General features: G+C 38.4%; 1 protein-coding gene across 2 annotated transcripts in view; it reads right to left on the bottom strand.

Moving 5' to 3' along the window:
• nectin1b (nectin cell adhesion molecule 1b) overlaps positions 1-17461 on the bottom strand; it is a 166835-nt gene that overhangs the window by 59101 nt on the left and 90273 nt on the right. For both annotated transcript variants that reach the window (XM_051656300.1, XM_051656301.1), the window contains exon 2: positions 1348-1722. In XM_051656300.1, the coding sequence (XP_051512260.1) occupies positions 1348-1722 (375 nt within the window). The remainder of the gene's footprint in view (positions 1-1347; positions 1723-17461) is intronic.

The following is a 17461-nucleotide window of genomic DNA, read 5'->3' as shown; positions in this document are numbered from 1 at the left end:
TCATTATTAACAGCATTCTTTCAACTGGTACATTCAATATGTATTTCAGTGTAAATCATCTGTAAAAGCATGCTAATGCTAATTGCCACATTCATTCCGAATTTTGGTAAATCATTCGAAAACCATGCTCATGTTAACTGTCGAATTCAATGTTTTAGTAAAACCATTCTTGTGTTAACCGTCACATTCAAAGTGAATTCCTATGTAAATCATTTGCAAAACCATTCTCATGTAAACTGGAACATTTAATACAAACTGTAGTGTAAATTGTTCATAAAACCATTCTTGCATAAATTGTCACATTCAATTCGACCTTCTATGCAAATTGTTTGTGAAAACCATTCTTACGTAAACTATGACATTCAATACAAATTCCAGTGTAATTCGCATATAAAACCATTCTTAGGCAAACTGTCGCATTCAACTCGAACTTCAATGTAAATCGTTTGTAAAATCATTCTAAATTGCATCATTTAGTGCAATTGTTTTTTTTTTAATTGTTTATAAAACCATTCTTACATAAAATGTAACAATCAATTTGAATTGCAATGTTAATTGTTCATAAAACCATTATTTTGTTAATTGCAACATTCAAAATGAATGTCTCTGTAAATCATTCGTAACAATCATTCTAAGGTAAACTGTCGCATTCACTTCGAACATCTATGTAAATTGCTTTCAAAACCATACTTACATAAACTGCAACATTCAATACAAATTTCAGTTTAAATCATTCACAAAAGCATTCTTATGTTAATTATTGCATTCAATGGCAATTTCTCTGTCAATCGTTTGTAAAAACATTCTTGAGTAAATTGATGCATTACATTTTAATTCCTATGTAAATCATTTGTAAAACCATTCTTGTGTAAACTGTGGGATTTAATTTCAATTTATATGTAAACTGTTCATACGACCATTCTTATGTAAATTGCAACATTACAAACAATTTTTCGTGTAAATCGTTCATAGAAAAAAGTGTTGCATTTATTGTGAAATTATATGTAAACTATTCTTAAAACCATTGTTACATTAATTGTCACATTCAACTCAAATTTTCTGTTTCTGTAAATTGTTCAAAAAAGCATTCTTACATTAAGTAAGAATCGTTTTATGACCGATTTACACAGAAATTCGATGTGCTCGTGTTTCAGGAATATGGCCCATAGTCATTTGAATGCACATACTGTATGCAAGAATTACAAATGATTTATGCAGAAATTTGTCCTGTCGTGTTTTTTGAATAAGGCCCACTTATACTATGTTTGTGAATTTGCTCTATTTACATGGAATCAGTGATATATTTATATGGTCTCATCTATCATGCCAGTGTAGTGCAGGTGTTACCATAGACGGTGAGGTTGACCATGTTCTCCCTGTTGCCTGCTGGGAAGGTGGTGTATTCGCAGATGTAGGCTGCCTCATCAGAAAGCCGAAGGCTGTTGAAGACAATAGTGGTGTCCTCGAGAGATGAGGGGGTCCTCTGGCGCACGGCGGGGTGCTTAAAGCTCACACGGTCTTTGAAAGGGGGCAGGACTGATACTCCAAGAGCTGGGTTAGCAGTGGCAACGTTTTGTTTGCTGCCATTTATGAACTTTTGCCAGGTGACCTGAGAGATCTTTACCGGTGGCTTACTGTTGATGAAGAGACAGCGCAGCTCGACTGTATCTCCCACAAATCCAGACTTACTGGGGTCTGTCTGCACCGATTGCCCATTGCCCGCTGCAGAGATACAAAGAGAAAGAAGTGAGGTGTGTATGGGTGTCAAGGATCGATTAATGCACTCCATTCACACTGCGTACCTTAACTTAATTTTGAGGTCAGAATGAATGTCCCAAATCCTGTATGATCCATACAATACATTTTTATCAGAGAAAGAGTAATCTTTTGTTTTATAAACTTGATTTTGAATGGTAATTAATGTATGGCAAATTACACAAATTAAATTCATTCTAAACACAAATGCATTAAAATACAACTGATGATGCAGATATGCCGAGTACAGCTAGCATACTAACTAGCCTGCATTGAAGTATATTTAAATTGTAGCTACAAAATGGGCTGCGTGCACAATCTATTTGGTTCCTCTCACATTAATTTTGCTGTATTAATGTTACATGTGATGTATGCTTTTTTTTTTATCAATGTTAAAATACTCACATATGCAGAGACAACTGTAACTAAGTCATTACTAGGTTGATTCCTTCAAAACACTGTGGCTTGTTGCCGCTATCAAAACAACCAATAATGTGAGTTTAAGGCAGGGCTATCTGTTTGATTACCCAATGGCAGATGGGGGAGTGTTCAGGAAACCTGTCTTTATATTTGCAATTCCAAAACCAACTCTTGACTAGACACTTGTTTTTTCGCTACAGTCGTGTACAACAAAATGGCTAGCATACAGATTCCAAATGACTACTTCAAACATTGCCTTCCTCAACAAACAGAACTAATTACAAGCATAGCAGCAGTGTTTACTGGCAGCATTAGTCCTTCAAGAGCTGCGGATGTAGACTTTCCATGCATTCATAATGACGGTAGATCCCTTCGACTCTAAACCTGACTGCCAACCCTCCCACACCACTCTATCCTAATTATTTTTCATTGGTAAACATCTCGGTAACAGCCTCAAGCACCTATTAATGGAAACAATGTGGGATCCAGTTTGAGTGTGCCCACAATGATGGCACTTGAATTAAACTACAATAAAACAGGCAGGCAATTAATAGTAAACAAACATGTTTTCTACTTCTCTTGCAATGGGTTTCACGTGTTTTGAGGGTATTCAAGGTCACAAAGAGGATGCTTCCTTTGTCCCCAGTTTAAACAACAATGCCTTTATCTCTCTAGATAACCCTGAATACGAGGTAGCCCCACTGTCAAACGCAGCCGCATGCTTGTGCCTCTTGTTTTGGCAGGCCTCTGGCCTTTTGTCTCCACGGTGACCTTCGTATACCCCCTCCAGCTGAGACTGATGTGTCAACACTTGAACCCCTCCTTCTCTCCATTCTTTCCTCTCTGTTTCTGTCTCGGTTTCGTTCACGCTCATTACTCATCCTTTTGTCTAACTACCCCCCTTATCCTTCCTCATACCTTCCTTTTCATTCATACACTATATTGCCAAAAGTATTCGCTCATCTGCCTTTAGACGCATATGAACTTAAGTGACATCCCATTCTTAATCCGTAGGGTTTAATATGACGTCGGCCCACCCTTTGCAGCTATAACAGCTTCAACTCTTCTGGGAAGGCTTTCCACAAGGTTTAGGAGTGTGTTTATGGGAATTTTTGACCATTCTTCCAGAAGCGCATTTGTGAGTTCAGACACTGATGTTGGAACGAGAAGGCCTGGCTCGCAGTCTTCGCTCTAATTCATCCCAAAGGTGCTCTATCGGGTTGAGGTCAGGACTCTGTGCAGGCCAGTCAAATTCTTCCACACCAAACTCGCTCATCCATGTCTTTATGGACCTTGCTTTGTGCACTGGTGCGCAGTCACGTTGGAACAGGAAGGGGCCATCCCCAAACTGTTCCCACAAAGTTGGGAGCATGGAATTGTCCAAAATCTCTTGGTATGCTTAAGCATTCAGAGTTCCTTTCACTGGAACTAAGGGGCCAAGCCCAGCTCCTGAAAAACAACCCCACACCATAATACCCCCTCCACCAAACTTCACAGCTGGCACAATGCAGTCAGACAAGTACCGTTCTCCTGGCAACCGCCAAACCCAGACTCGTCCATCAGATTGCCAGATGGAGAAGCGTGATTCGTCACTCCAGAGAACGTGTCTCCACTGCTCTAGAGTCCAGTGGTGGCGTGCTTTACACCACTGCATCCGACACTTTGCATTGCACTTGGTGATGTATGGCTTGGATGCAGCTGCTCGGCCATGGAAACCCATCCATGAAGCTCTCTACGCACTGTTCTTGAGCTAATCTGAAGGCCTGAACTTGAAGACATGAACTTTGGAGGTCTGTAGCGATTGACTCTGTAGCGATTGGTGGTAGCGACCACTGCGCACTATGCGCCTCAGCATCCGCTGACCCCGCTCTGTCATTTTACGTGGCCTACCACTTCGTGGCTGAGTTGCTGTCATTCCCAATCGCTTCCACTTTGTTATAATACCACTGATAGTTGACTGTGGAATATTTAGTAGCGAGGAAATTTCATGACTGGTCTTGTTGCACAGGTGGCATCCTATCAAAGTACCACGCTGGAATTCACTGAGCTCCTGAGAGCGGCCCATTCTTTCACAAATGTTTGTAGAAGCAGTCTGCATGCCTAGGTGCTTCATTTTACACACCTGTGGCCATGGAAGTGATTGGAACACCTGAATTCAATTATTTGGATGGGTGAGCGAATACTTTTGGCAATATAGTGTATATTTTCTTTATCTTTACTTCCTTAACACCTGACCAGAAGACCGGCTCTTCCCACTTTTGTACCTTGTCTTCCTCAGAAGGGCCAAATTTACGAATACTCAGTTCCTGTTTAGCCCTATGGAGGCCATTCATAACAGAAGCTTTCCTGGCCTGTGAATGAGTCTGAGACAGATGTGTCCCAGGTGGCTCCATGACTTCTGTTGTCTTTAACAAACTTGTCATAAGAGACCCTGAGTAGATATATTTCTCCTCACCATCAGGTGTGCTGTGCTGCCCTATTGGCCTTACTTCCTGCACAAGCACATACTAAACCATCTACAATCACCTCCCTCTTTCCTCCCTCTCTCTTATTTATGGCTAGAAAAAAAGTAATTACCTCCTACTGAGAGACCTTAGCAAAGAGGAAGTTACTCCGAACTACTGTGCTTAATCATGCCTCTCATAAAAGTTAGGAATACTGCAGGGGGAAATAAAGAAAATAGTAGGAAACAGAGGGAAAATATGCAGTCACTAGGAATAAGTCCAAAAGTGTATACAGGCTTAAAGGAATATTCTGGGTTCAATGCAAGTTAAGGTCAATCGGCAGCATTTGTGGCATAATACTGATTGACACAAAAAAAAATATTTTGATTCGTCACTCCTTTAAAAAAGCTAAAATCTGGGTTACAGTGAGGCACTTACAATAGAAGTGAATGGGGGCCAATTTGTGAACATTAAAATACTCACTGTTTCAAAAGTATAGGCACAAGACGTAAACAAAATGCGTGAAACATGATTTTAGTGTGATAAAACCATTTTCTAACCTTTTCTGTGTACAGTTATAACCAATTTTACAACTTCGTTACCATGACGATGTAATGTCAACAAACCCTAAAACCCTAAAATGACTGTAAACACATAAGTTTTAACAGAAGAATTAATGTAAGTGCTTTTATAAAATTATAAGCTTCACATTTCTATGTTTAAACCCTCCAAAAATTGGCCCCATTCACTTTCATTGACCCCATTCACTTCCATCGATTTTTGCTTTTTTTCTTAAATAAAATGAGAGACGAATCCAAATAAATTTTGTTAATCAACATTATGCCACAAATGCTGTTGACTAAGCTTAACTTGTATTGAACCCGGAATATTCCTTTAAAGTTCAAAGCACTGTAACTGCTGAGAAAGAGACAGTAGGACTGCACAATTAATAATAATAATAAATAATAATAATAATTGAGATCACAATTAAAACTGTCAAAATTAACTAATGATGAAAAGTTTAAATGATTGCATTCTGTTCAGGTCTACACCCATTGGGTCAAAAATCTACAACATGTTTTTAATTAGTTGAGCATTGTAACCATCATAGACATGTCCATTGTGTGCATAAATGTACTGCAGAATCCAAAAATGATGTGTTTTAATTTTCACAAAAAAAAAAACAAAAAAACCAAACATGTGCTGAAACTCAAAAACTCCACCACAAACGTATGTTCGTGGTGGCACATGAAAATAAATAATGAAGAACCATAAACTGAATCTCAAAAAGGAAACTTCATTGTTAGTAATCTGGAATTATTTGGAACTTCCTAAAATTTGCTTGAAATGTACACATGCACAGCAAGCATGTGACATGACAAAACTAGTTTCCCCTGGAATAAGTATATATATGTATATGTATTATGTAATATGTATTAATTAAAAGGTATTTAGTAAAGATTACAATATCAAGGGAAATATTTTATCATAATCTTGCAGCCCAGTAAAGCAGTCACAGCTGATAAAGAATCAGCTTCCCACAAATACTGGTATTCTTAAGCCATTTTAAGAAAAGTTGAAAAACGGGTTTGGGGACAGGCCTGTGGATACCATCAGTCAGTGCTCAACAAGTAAAGACAAGTGTTTAAATGCTAAGTTGAAGACTGCAGTAAGTATCTGAAAGAGAATCTAGTGACAAGATATATTTGTGAAGAAACTGATTGTCAAAAACTAATCGGATCTCATGACCAGCGGGGCTGAAACTAGCCACTCATTCAGAGAGAGCTCAGAGACATGCAGGCAGAGTGTACAGTGTTATCTATACAATGAATGCACACAGGATTATCTGTGTGTGTGTGTATGTGTATGTTTAGAAATGTATGAAGGTTGGGAAAACAGACAGTTCAAGGACATTACTGTTCAAACCTCATGAGCAACATCTTTGAGTTTTCAGAGAACATGTGGTACAGACATTGAATGAAAAGGAATACACTTTTTTTCTTTTGTTGTGTGTGTGTGTGTGCTTTTTTAGGTTTGTATTTTGCAAGAACATTAAAGATAAATCAAACAAAATGTGGTTTCCATTACTTCAGCTGTGTGTTAACTGCCAGTGCATGCATGTGGACTCTAAAGAAAATGTGATTTGTGCTTGCCTGTGCAAAACTCACCGCTATGCAATAGGGCGCTGTGGGTCGTTGCCAGGGCGTAATGCATTTTCTAAGGTGTTCTGAGTGGTATTTGTGTGTTGCTATGCAGTTGCTAAAGTGTTCTGAATGGTTTTAGCATGTTGCTATGTGGTTGCAACGGTTTTGTTTGTGGTTGCCAGGGCGTTATGCATTTTCTTAGTTGTTCGGAGCGGTTTTAGCGTGTTGCTATGCAGTTGCTAATGTGTTCTGAGTAGTTTTAATGTGTTGCTAAGGTGTTCTGAGTGGTTTTACTATGTTGATTTACATTTGTTGAGGTGTTCTGAATGATTTAAGCATGTTGCTATGCGGTTGCTAAACTGTTCCGAGTGGTTTTCAGGTGTTGCAGTTAGTTTTAGCATGTTGCTCTGCAGTTGCAGGTGTTCTGAGTGGTTTTAGCATGTTGCTATGTGGTTGCTAGGGAGTTGTGGGTGGTCACCAGGGTGTTATGCATTTTCTAAGGTATTCTAATTGGATTTAGTGTGTTGCTGTGTGGTTGCTAATATGCTCTGAGTAGTTTTAATGTGTTGCTATGCAGTTGTTGTGTGTTGTGGGTGATTGCTAGGTTGTTTTGCATTTTCTAATGTGTTCTAAGTGGTTTTAGCATGTTGCTTTGCTGTTTCTATGGTTTTAGGGTGTTGCTATGTGGTTGTGGGCAGTTTTAGCATGTTGCTATGAAGTTGCTTGTGGTCACCAGGGCGTTTTGCAATTTCTGAGATGTTCTGAACGGTTTTAGTGTGTTGTTGTCCTGTTGTGAAGGTGTCCTGAGTAGTTTTAATGTGTTGCTATTCTGAGTGATTTTAGTGTGTTGCCATTGCACTTGCTAAGGATTTGTGGGTGTTTACCAGGGTGTTGTGCATTTTCTGAGGTGTTCTGAGTAGGGATGTGTGAGACTAGTCGACTAAACAGCTCTGATGCTGCTAGTCGACACTGGAATTACTAGTCTGTAAATATTTTTCTCCATTAAACTTCAACATTTTTACTGATATAAGTTTAGTTTTATATTTTTACAGAGGCTGCACTTAAATTATTGTCATATTAATGTTATACATTTTAAATATAATTAATAATACTAATATCATTTTAAAAAGAGGATATCTGGAGCAGATTCAAAGTTTCATGCTTCTTCCCTCACTCACTCGCAGCGCGCGCAGGAAAATGTCCTCTCGCTAGACAAGCAAACTCGGAAAAGTAGCTATAGAAATTACTTCGGTGGTGGTGTGGGAAGTGGATTTCTGAAACGTTGGCTTGAATGTCGGATGTTATCACATTTGAGTCTTCTTTAAATCTGTGCATGCTTGTAAGTTATTTTCCCACCGAGCTGGCTTTTTCAAGCACAGGATAGCCGCCACAGGTGAGTCAAGTCTCGTCTTTCACCAGACCATGTCGATGTGTTAATTTTGCTCATCAAAAAATGTATGCTTATGAGTAAGTAGCCTAGAAAATGACTGTTTTAGGCAAGGAATGTCATTTTTTTATTGTATGCTGATTAAGAAGTCTATTTTCAACGAGGTCCCGACTGCTTAACGGGTTAAACTATCTTTTATTCTGTGTGCACGTCATGTTTAGAATACATTAGGCTTATTGTAAGCTACATCACAGGACATTTTTTTTCTATCCTATAGTTTTATTTTTTTATTTTATTTTATTTTTTTTTTTTACATCACAACTGTTATTGGTTAATGTTCTTTACAGAACAGCTGTCATATTAGATCAATGGCTAATACACGACTCCATGTCGTGAAATACGCGCAACTTTTCAGCGCATTTTTTTGTATCCCATAGATTTGGCTTAGCCTACCTGTTAATTATTTTCAACAATGTCCTGACTGTTTTAACATGTTAAGTAACTTTCACTTGGTGAATTTAGTTTAGAACAGGCTATTAGGTTTGCGCTATTGGTCCTGTATTCATTCAATTGTTTTCAATAAATAAACCCTTATTTGTTAAATGTTAATGCGTGTCGTGTTCTATATTCAAATGTACAATGATCATAATGCAAGGTAAGTACGTTGCAGATAAATGCCCCTTTTCACCAGAATTTAGCATCAGATTTGGAATAGACCAAGTATTTTAAATGGGTCGCATAAACACAATTTTTAGACTGTTTTCTGAAAGTTGGTTTCTTTTTTGACAAGTCGACTAGTCGACTCCAAAACCTTCGTTTAAACATCAGTGAAATTAGTTGTTCCGCACATCCCTAGTTCTGAGTGGTTTTAAGGTGTTGCTATCCAGTTGTAAAGGTGCTCTGAGTAGTTTCAATGTGTTGCTTATATGTTGTTGTGGGTGCTTGCTAAGGTATTATGCATTTTCTAAGGTGTTCTTAGTGGTTTTAGCATGTTGCTATGTAGTTGCTAAATTGTTCTGGGCTGCATTTCCCAAAAGCATCGTAAGCCTGACTAGATCGTAGAAACCATTGGCGCCAATGGTCTCTACGATCAAATTAAGCTTGCAGTGCTTTTGGGAAATGCAGCCCTGAGTGATTTTTAGCGTGCTATGTTGTTGCTTGGATGTTGTGGGTGGGTGCTAGGGTGTTATACATTTTCTAATATGTTCCTTTAAGAAAATCGAGAGTTCATGGCAAATTTGCTGCAAACTTGCCGCAAATTCACCACTGATAATTTTCAAATGCAAATGAGCTTTGCTGCAAACTTATAGCAAATTGTCCATTGTTGCCAAAGGTTTGCTGGAGGTTTACCACTATCGGCGAAGAGCTGCAATCTTATGGCAAACATTTGCATGTGAAAATAACGAGCGGCAAATTTTCTGCAAATTTGCGGCAAGTTTCTGGCTAGATTAGATTTGTTTGTGTTATACATTTTCTAAAGTGTTCTGAGTGGTTTCAGCATGTTGTTAATTGATTGCTAAGGTTTTCTGAGTGGTTTTAGCATGTTGCTATGCAGTTGTTAAGGTGTTATGAGTGGATTTAGGTGTTTATGGGTGGTTTCTAAGTGGTTTCTCACTGGTCAAAGTAAAAAGAGCCCACCCCAAGTCTGTATAACTTTCTGGCCTCTTATTTTTTTTTCACGTGTCGCTCCTTCAATGCAAGTTTCTAGGATATTTTGTTGTTTTATCATCCACTAGGCAAACAACGTAAGTCAGATACCTTAGAAGAGTAACAGCATACCTCTCCTCAACAAGCATTACCTGCTGTTGAGTTATAATATATGTTACTAAAGCAAATGTGCCAGATGAGTTGTGCAGCAAAGCTTAACGTTACTGGTTTGCTTAAACCCTAAGAATGAGCAATAGAAATAGTGATGCTTGCCTTTGCAAACACCACTAATAAAGAAGGGAACCAGATGTTGATGGTGATGTTTTTCTAAAGATGCACACCAAACACTTCATTTTTCATTTACTCAAGTCTGTATGGATGAGATATTTTTGACCAGAGTGTACAGACCCATCAGCAGGGATCGTGGGTCGACAGACTGATTGACTAATTGAGTTTGACAGAGAGAAGGCTGGCAACTATTTCACAGCTACCTTGGGGAACACCTGTGTCCTTGTACACCTCGGTCTGACCCTTTTTCCATCTGCATTTGCTACCTTGACAGGGTCGAAACACCTTGTGAAGAACCAACACAATTTACAGCTCACCAATGGTAGAAAAATCATCCACGGCAGATCTATGGGTAGAGAATATGGAATGTAGGCCTTTATAACTTTAGCTTGATTGAGATATTGAAACAATTCTCGAAGATGAACAGCGAGAGCAACAGGCAAACTATATCCAACTAGCTTGCTTTGTTGTCTCCACTTAAGACAACAACAAATCAAGATCTGCCTCCACTTTTGAGAGCTGTCCAATAGAGGGGTAATTATATGGTTTCAGTCCCCAAATCCTCATACTGATGAACCAAGAGCCTCTGGACCCCCAACCCCCTGTTACTACTCCTCCTTCACCACCTCTGGATTGGAATGAAAGTAGCAGATAGACAGTAATTATAGCTTGCACACTGGCATTGAACAAAGGAGGGTAAATCAGAGAGACAGTATGAGGGAGTTTAAGCACTTCTTTGCACAATAAAAAAAGAAGTTGCTATGAGACAGAAGTAGGAAAAAAACAGACTGCATGGAGAGAAAAAAAAAAACAAGAAAAAAAAAAACAAGTAAGAGACAAAGCTGTGTAAAACCACAACAAAGCTAAATAAGAAATTGTAACGATATAAACAATGAACGTGAAGTAATATACAGCCAAACAAATCCTTAGGTCTTAACGCGTAATCCAGTGGAACCAGCATCTACTTGACAAACACACTGAATGGTCTGTACCTTAATAGTCTTTGACTTGAGGCATAAAGCCTGGTTCAGTTTATTTTGTCCAAGTACCACCCATTTAGACAGCAACAGACAGTCTGACTTACATATTAAATGACCAATCATAGTTTGTTTTGTGCCGTTTAGGGGCGGCTTTATCTGAAATAGATTACACCACAATAACAAAACAAAAATGTTCAAAAAATATAGTGGAAAATGTATAGAGTATGTGTGATGTTTACTTTATAGTGATGATATTGTAATATGTTGTAGATGATGTTGTAAGAGTGCATATTTTGTTTCCCCATGTTTCCCTGTTTGTGTGAGCACAGACAAAAGTCCATAGAGTATTTTGGGTTTGATTTTAGTTAAAAGTCTTGTGTTAAGCACCAAATATTTTTATTATGATTATTATTTTATTTCTGGCTATTATTAGGATTTTTGTTGCACAATAAATTGCATCTGGGATTTAATTCAATTTGGACTCTTGTTGTCTCAATGTTGTATATGACTGTATGACTTTTATATGACTGTAATGAACAGAAAGGATATTAAAAGGCACATTATTCAATGAAACTGGAGTGTGTGGATATAATTTTTGATGGACACACATTACACGGAAGAAATGTTAGTTATCGGTACTGAAAAAATCCAGTATAGATCAACCTCGAGTAATAAGTACTCTTTATTTCACTGACATAACTCAGAAAACAAAGTGAACTATACAGTTTTGCTTGTGCATATTTTAGTTAACTTAATACTAATTGCTTCAAACAAAACTCTGAGTATCTTTCAAAGATTTTATGCCTGGAAAACGTTGGCAAATTTAGTAATTAATTGTTCTATAAAAACAAACTGAAATGTTGAAACTGGGGATATCAGCCAGCTCTTGCCATTTTTGAGTGCAATATGCATCAGACAGCCAGTGAACAGATTGTGGATGGTCTGAAGGCGTGTCATTCGAGGCTGGGACTATAGTACCTGGATATAGCGCTTTTCAGTCAAAATGGACATTCACCCTCCCTTTCCAGGCCTCACAACTGGGCTACACATAGAAACTTGTAATATAGAGGTCAGTAATCACAATGTAAATGACCTCAAGAGGTATATGAGTCTGAAGAGGCTGAAGCCTTTCATTAAGTCCCCATTGTTCAAGGTGTAAGCTGCGAACCTTCCACTCCAAACAATCTCAATGAATTACATTGCTACAATGAATCAAAGCATTAGTCCATCCATCACACCTCAGAGAAGGGTATTTAACAAGCCCGACGTGATGTGTGATTAGTCCCTCAACAAAATGTGTGATTAGTCCCTCAACGCTGACACTTTCAGAATGGAATTTGGCAGGACTGAATGTGTAGGGGGGAAAGGCAAGGATAAATCTGGTTTCCCTACAGTAGGATCTATTCTGAGGCTGGAGATCAAATTTATTTTGCTGTCTTGACCACTGATTAGAGACCTCTGGAAAATGAAATACATAAAATACATGTATTACATACTAAAGACTAAATATGCCTTAGGCAGTATCTCTGAATTGACTCCAATGTAGTTTGCTTTGGTTTCAGAAAACTGACAACCCTTATTAATTTTCAGATAAAAGCATCACCCACAGCAAATTAAGCTTATAAAAGCTTTTGTGAAATACCTATAATTTTCAGACCTAGATTCCATTTTGAATGCACCGTGTACAGAATTGGGTCGACCAAAACATTGGCACCACAAAGGGAAATGTGCAATTATTGCTTAATGCAACTCTACTTCCCATATTGTAGCATGCATTTGGGGATGGAAGGTGGATGGGCTTGATAGCAAGTGCAGCCACTGCGACTAGGATGCCTCCTGTAAGACACAGCATCAATGCGGAGGCACACTTCGAACAGAGCTACCATTCTCCAGGATGACAGCCTGACCGGATCCACATTCCTCCACGGGCATGAGGCACACCATTGGAGCTTTCTTCAGGCCTCCCAGAAAAACGATGGCATTTGGCCCATCTCATTAAGGCAACCGCAGAAAGGCCTGTTTAGAGAGTCTAGAAACTACGCCATTCCCCTTTGTGTGTTGTTAATCTAATCGCAATCCATATCCTTCAAAAGGAAAAAAAGAAGAGCTCCGCTTTGGCGGAGAGGCTAATGTTTATGTGCTGGAGAGTGATGATACGCTGCCTTCCAGCACATCCCGCACAAACTGTGGGTGCATTACAGCACTGTATCAAGTTAGTATCTAAAAACAGAGAAGAGACTAGTTGGTGTTTCGGAGTAACGCTGCAATCAATAAGAAGAAAGTAATGAATCCTACAGTAGTCAATGCATGTACAACTCTGAACGTGTTTGTTTGTGAGTGCGTGCAGGTTTTTTTTTTTTTTTTTTGCCTACATGTTATGTTGTTAAGCACTGCCTCTCCCACTATGTACATGGATGGTTAATTCCTGTTTTACCAGCTCCCTTCATCTACTGTGTCAGCTTTAGCTAATATTTACCTTCAGCTGAAACCTGCTGCAACATATGGTCAGCACAACAACTTTAAACTCTGCTCTCGCCCCTTTTAGCACTAAACTCTCAAACTTCACACACCTTTTCCCTGCATACCCCCTTTTCCTGATAGACCATCTACCATCTGCTTGACTAAGGCTGTGTATTTTCCTGAACCAAGTCCCCATACAGGAAGTTAGAACAACTCTCAATATACACAGTTTGGCACACATCATTAATGCACCCTAAGGTGCCATTCAGACCAAACATTAAAAAAAAGCTAGACGCAGCGCAACAAATGGAACATAACCAGCCTTATCTCTTAAATTACAGGATTAGGTGATCAATTAAGGCAAATTGATATTACATGGCCCCTTAGAACTATCAGGCCAGTTCCAAGGTGAAATGTCCACAGAGTGTCACTAAAAGTGAATTAAACTTTCTCCCAAACAGATCTGGGTCTGAAGGTTAATGCTCTGAACAAAACCAACCTCACTAACCTAAACCTTAAACCTAACAGTGTCATACAAAGCAAATGTGACATTAAAAACGCAATTTTAACACATTAAAAACGTTTCATTAAAAACCATGTCATTTTGTGATTTTTAGCTCATGTCAGCTTGCGGACTCATATACCAGTCCTTTGCAGGAGGATACATGGCACTTGTTGAAAACCATGAAATCACACAACATGGCGGATGTAGGAAAAGAAAGTTTCGATTAAAAGAGCCAACTGCCTTATTGGCAAGGCATTGCCTATTCTTTTGTCATCTGTATTAGTCTGCAACCCAACTTAAATAATAAAGTTTTTGTAGCTTTAGTAGTTTGGTGAACTGTCTAGAAAACAAAACTTGACTAGAAAATAGCTGGTCAGGGGCATTACTAAGATGGCCGCCGAGTTGACTTCCTTGCATAAAAGGACTTTGCCCTCACCCCAGGAAGACACTGATCATACAACCATATGTTGCTTCCTTCCATCTTTGACTATGGATCTAACCACACATGGCACAACTCCAATACAATAGAGGATGGAGCGTAGAGGCCCACGCCACACCCACTTTTACTACACTTGTATAAGCACAATTCAGTAGCAGGACAGATGATGCAAAGTACATACAAATACTAAAACACACTCATGCACACACACACACAGGCTCTAAATCTCTGTTATTTTGCAGGCACTCTTTCGCTGCATTGAAAAGGTCAATGGATGCAGCAAAAATTTCAAAAGGTGATGTTTGTTGCATCATACAACCAAACTCCAAAGAATGTATTTCTATATTAAGACATTGTCTATGGTTAAATCATGGCTTCCACAAATTTTAACAATGTATTTCTATGACTTTTCCATCACTTTTCTAAACGTTATCCATAATTGAGATAATGACTTTTCAAATAATTGTATAGATATTGTCCTAGCAAAAAGCAGTTCCTAGCCAATAAAGATTTTAGAGCTGAGCATATATGGGTACTTGACGCATAAGCATAACATGTCCAACTTTATTGGACTTTTTTGTTTTATCAACCTCAAAGTTTTAGGTAAAAGTGAATATGAACTCATAAAGGAAAGTGTACATTTTAACTGCTATCACTGGTCACTATTTCTTTAAAGTTGTTCACCATTTTTAATCACCTTTTTTTGCCTTCACTAGTTCATTTTAAATGGACCTGTGGTGTGACAAATACATTTTTAAAAGTAGTCTCTCAAATAATATAAGACGTTTCATTAAAAAGTCATAAAAGCTGAATGCATAATAATTATAAAATAATTAGCAAAATGAAGTATAGTATGTCACACCACAGGACATGACAACTTACCAAAAGCATTTAATGTCAACTAGCCATATTGACAATAGAAATTCCATAACTTTTAAAGGTTTTATTCATATTCCATTTAATACATGCCTTTCAGGCCTACTTTAAAATTTCATGGTTTCCATTACAATGGGTACCCTGTTAAGCAATTCAATACATAAAATATATTAAAGGCTGTTATGTCTTGCTAGTAGTTCCAAATGCTGCCCAAAAGAGGTCAACGGTAACTACAAAGTGTAAACAGACTCTCTCCCTCTTTTTTCTTGCTATGTAAACAAGGATGGTCATGGTTTCGGTTGGGCTAAGGAAACAAAAAAAGAACAAATTCAATATGTGTCAGTACTTGCCCAAAGAGCCAATGACATCATCCTGATATGAGATAGCAAAGCCACCTGTCACTGTCAAAGAGGAATCATAGGCTGTTAATGGCAAAACCCACATAGTTAATGATTACAAAGGCCAACAAAATGACTACACAGAAACGTTCCTGCTTTTTTGCAAAAGTGGGGCAGAAACTAGGCATCGGAGACAAAACAGATTAGAAAAAAAGCCTCAGCTACCACATATTACATAAACACTTGCATAAATACATAAGGGAGTTTTACACAGAACAGTATTCGGCTAAATTATTGATGTCGCCATTCAGTAAAAAGCTTTTGCCGTGGTAAACAGGGAAGAGTAACAGCTTGCTTTACAGTATGTATTTATGCATGTTTGGAGTATGTATTTATTTGCGAGTGGATCTGTCTGCATGCTTGTGTTTGAGTGTGTAAGGATAGGTTTGTGGACTATGGGACAACCGAAGGTTAGCTTCTAGTGAGGAAAACATCTCTAAAGTGACTTACACAACAAACAGAGATGTTTTAATGAGCCATGGAATCCTGTGGATAACAACACAAAAGTCGCCACTGTATCTCAGTGGGAGATTCACAACCAAGACATAGTCTAACCAAAACAACACCATCATCACAAGCAGAAGGCAGTGAGTCACAGTAAATGCAAAATAAACTGGAAACAATGGACAACACATAATGAATCTTTTATCACACAGATTGCCAGATAAACACACCCACGAGCATTAAATGATCAAGAGTTGGTAATTTTTCAATAATGCAGCGATATCCCCTGGCATAAAATCAATAACAGCTGTTAAATGTCTTCATGTGAGAAATATCTAATCAATAAATAATGTGGCCGTGGCCATTACTGGTGAGTCATAAGTAACGGATTTCACCTGATAAGGCCATTGTCTGGGGTTACTAGCTGTGTGCGTTACTGGTGTGGGTTTGAGACAAATGGAAGTGTTCCGGATAAGCAGATGATGAGAGACAAAGACAGAAAAAGGGCATTTGTGTACAATTTAAGGTGATCGGTTGGAGAACAGCACTTGGAGAACTTGTCCAGGGTGGGAAATGGAATATTGCCATCTCCTCTCATTAGAGAAAGCATTCATTTGAACGATTTTTAATTTAGAATCTTCCCTCTTCTTGAGTTTATAATAATAATAATAATAATAATAATAATAGCAGTACTACAGAAAATCCTTGCTGAACATGATTAATGTCTCTAACTGAAGGATATCAAGAAGTTAAAGCAATAGTTTACCTAAAAAATTATATTCCATATTCCACTGAAGAAAGACAATCATACAGGTTTGGAACGGAATGAGGGCTGAGTAAATGGCATTATGGGAAACTAAGTGTCATGCAACAGCATGCAATGCAACACAAACCCACAGACTCATTAACAGCATTATCTGTTGCTGTGTATATGAGTGTGGGTTTCTGTGTTTGTTGTGTCTGCTGTAGAGTCTTAGGCCCCAGTGCACCGTGGGCTGCACTGTCTACTCAGCAAATCCTGCAGAAAAAAAATATTTCAAGTGCAGCCAAAAGCGGCACTGGGGAATACGCTAAAGACGGCCATGCATGACAAATCCTCTGCCTGCCCATCATCTTCAATGCCAAAACTTCAGTCTGGAAAAGTTCAAATCCAGTGTGTTCAGAAAATGGAGATAAGAGCACTGATGCAGTGATGAAGTAAGTTAACTGAAATGTAATAATTTTAATAGTGTGCACGAGTGAGCAAGCCACAGGATTCCAGGTCTGAGTGTGTA

Source organism: Myxocyprinus asiaticus, chromosome 26 (genome assembly GCF_019703515.2).
Source record: "Myxocyprinus asiaticus isolate MX2 ecotype Aquarium Trade chromosome 26, UBuf_Myxa_2, whole genome shotgun sequence".
NCBI lineage: Eukaryota > Metazoa > Chordata > Actinopteri > Cypriniformes > Catostomidae > Myxocyprinus > Myxocyprinus asiaticus.
The sequence above is the reverse complement of the archived record's forward strand: the minus strand, read 5'-3'. Positions and strand labels throughout refer to the sequence as shown.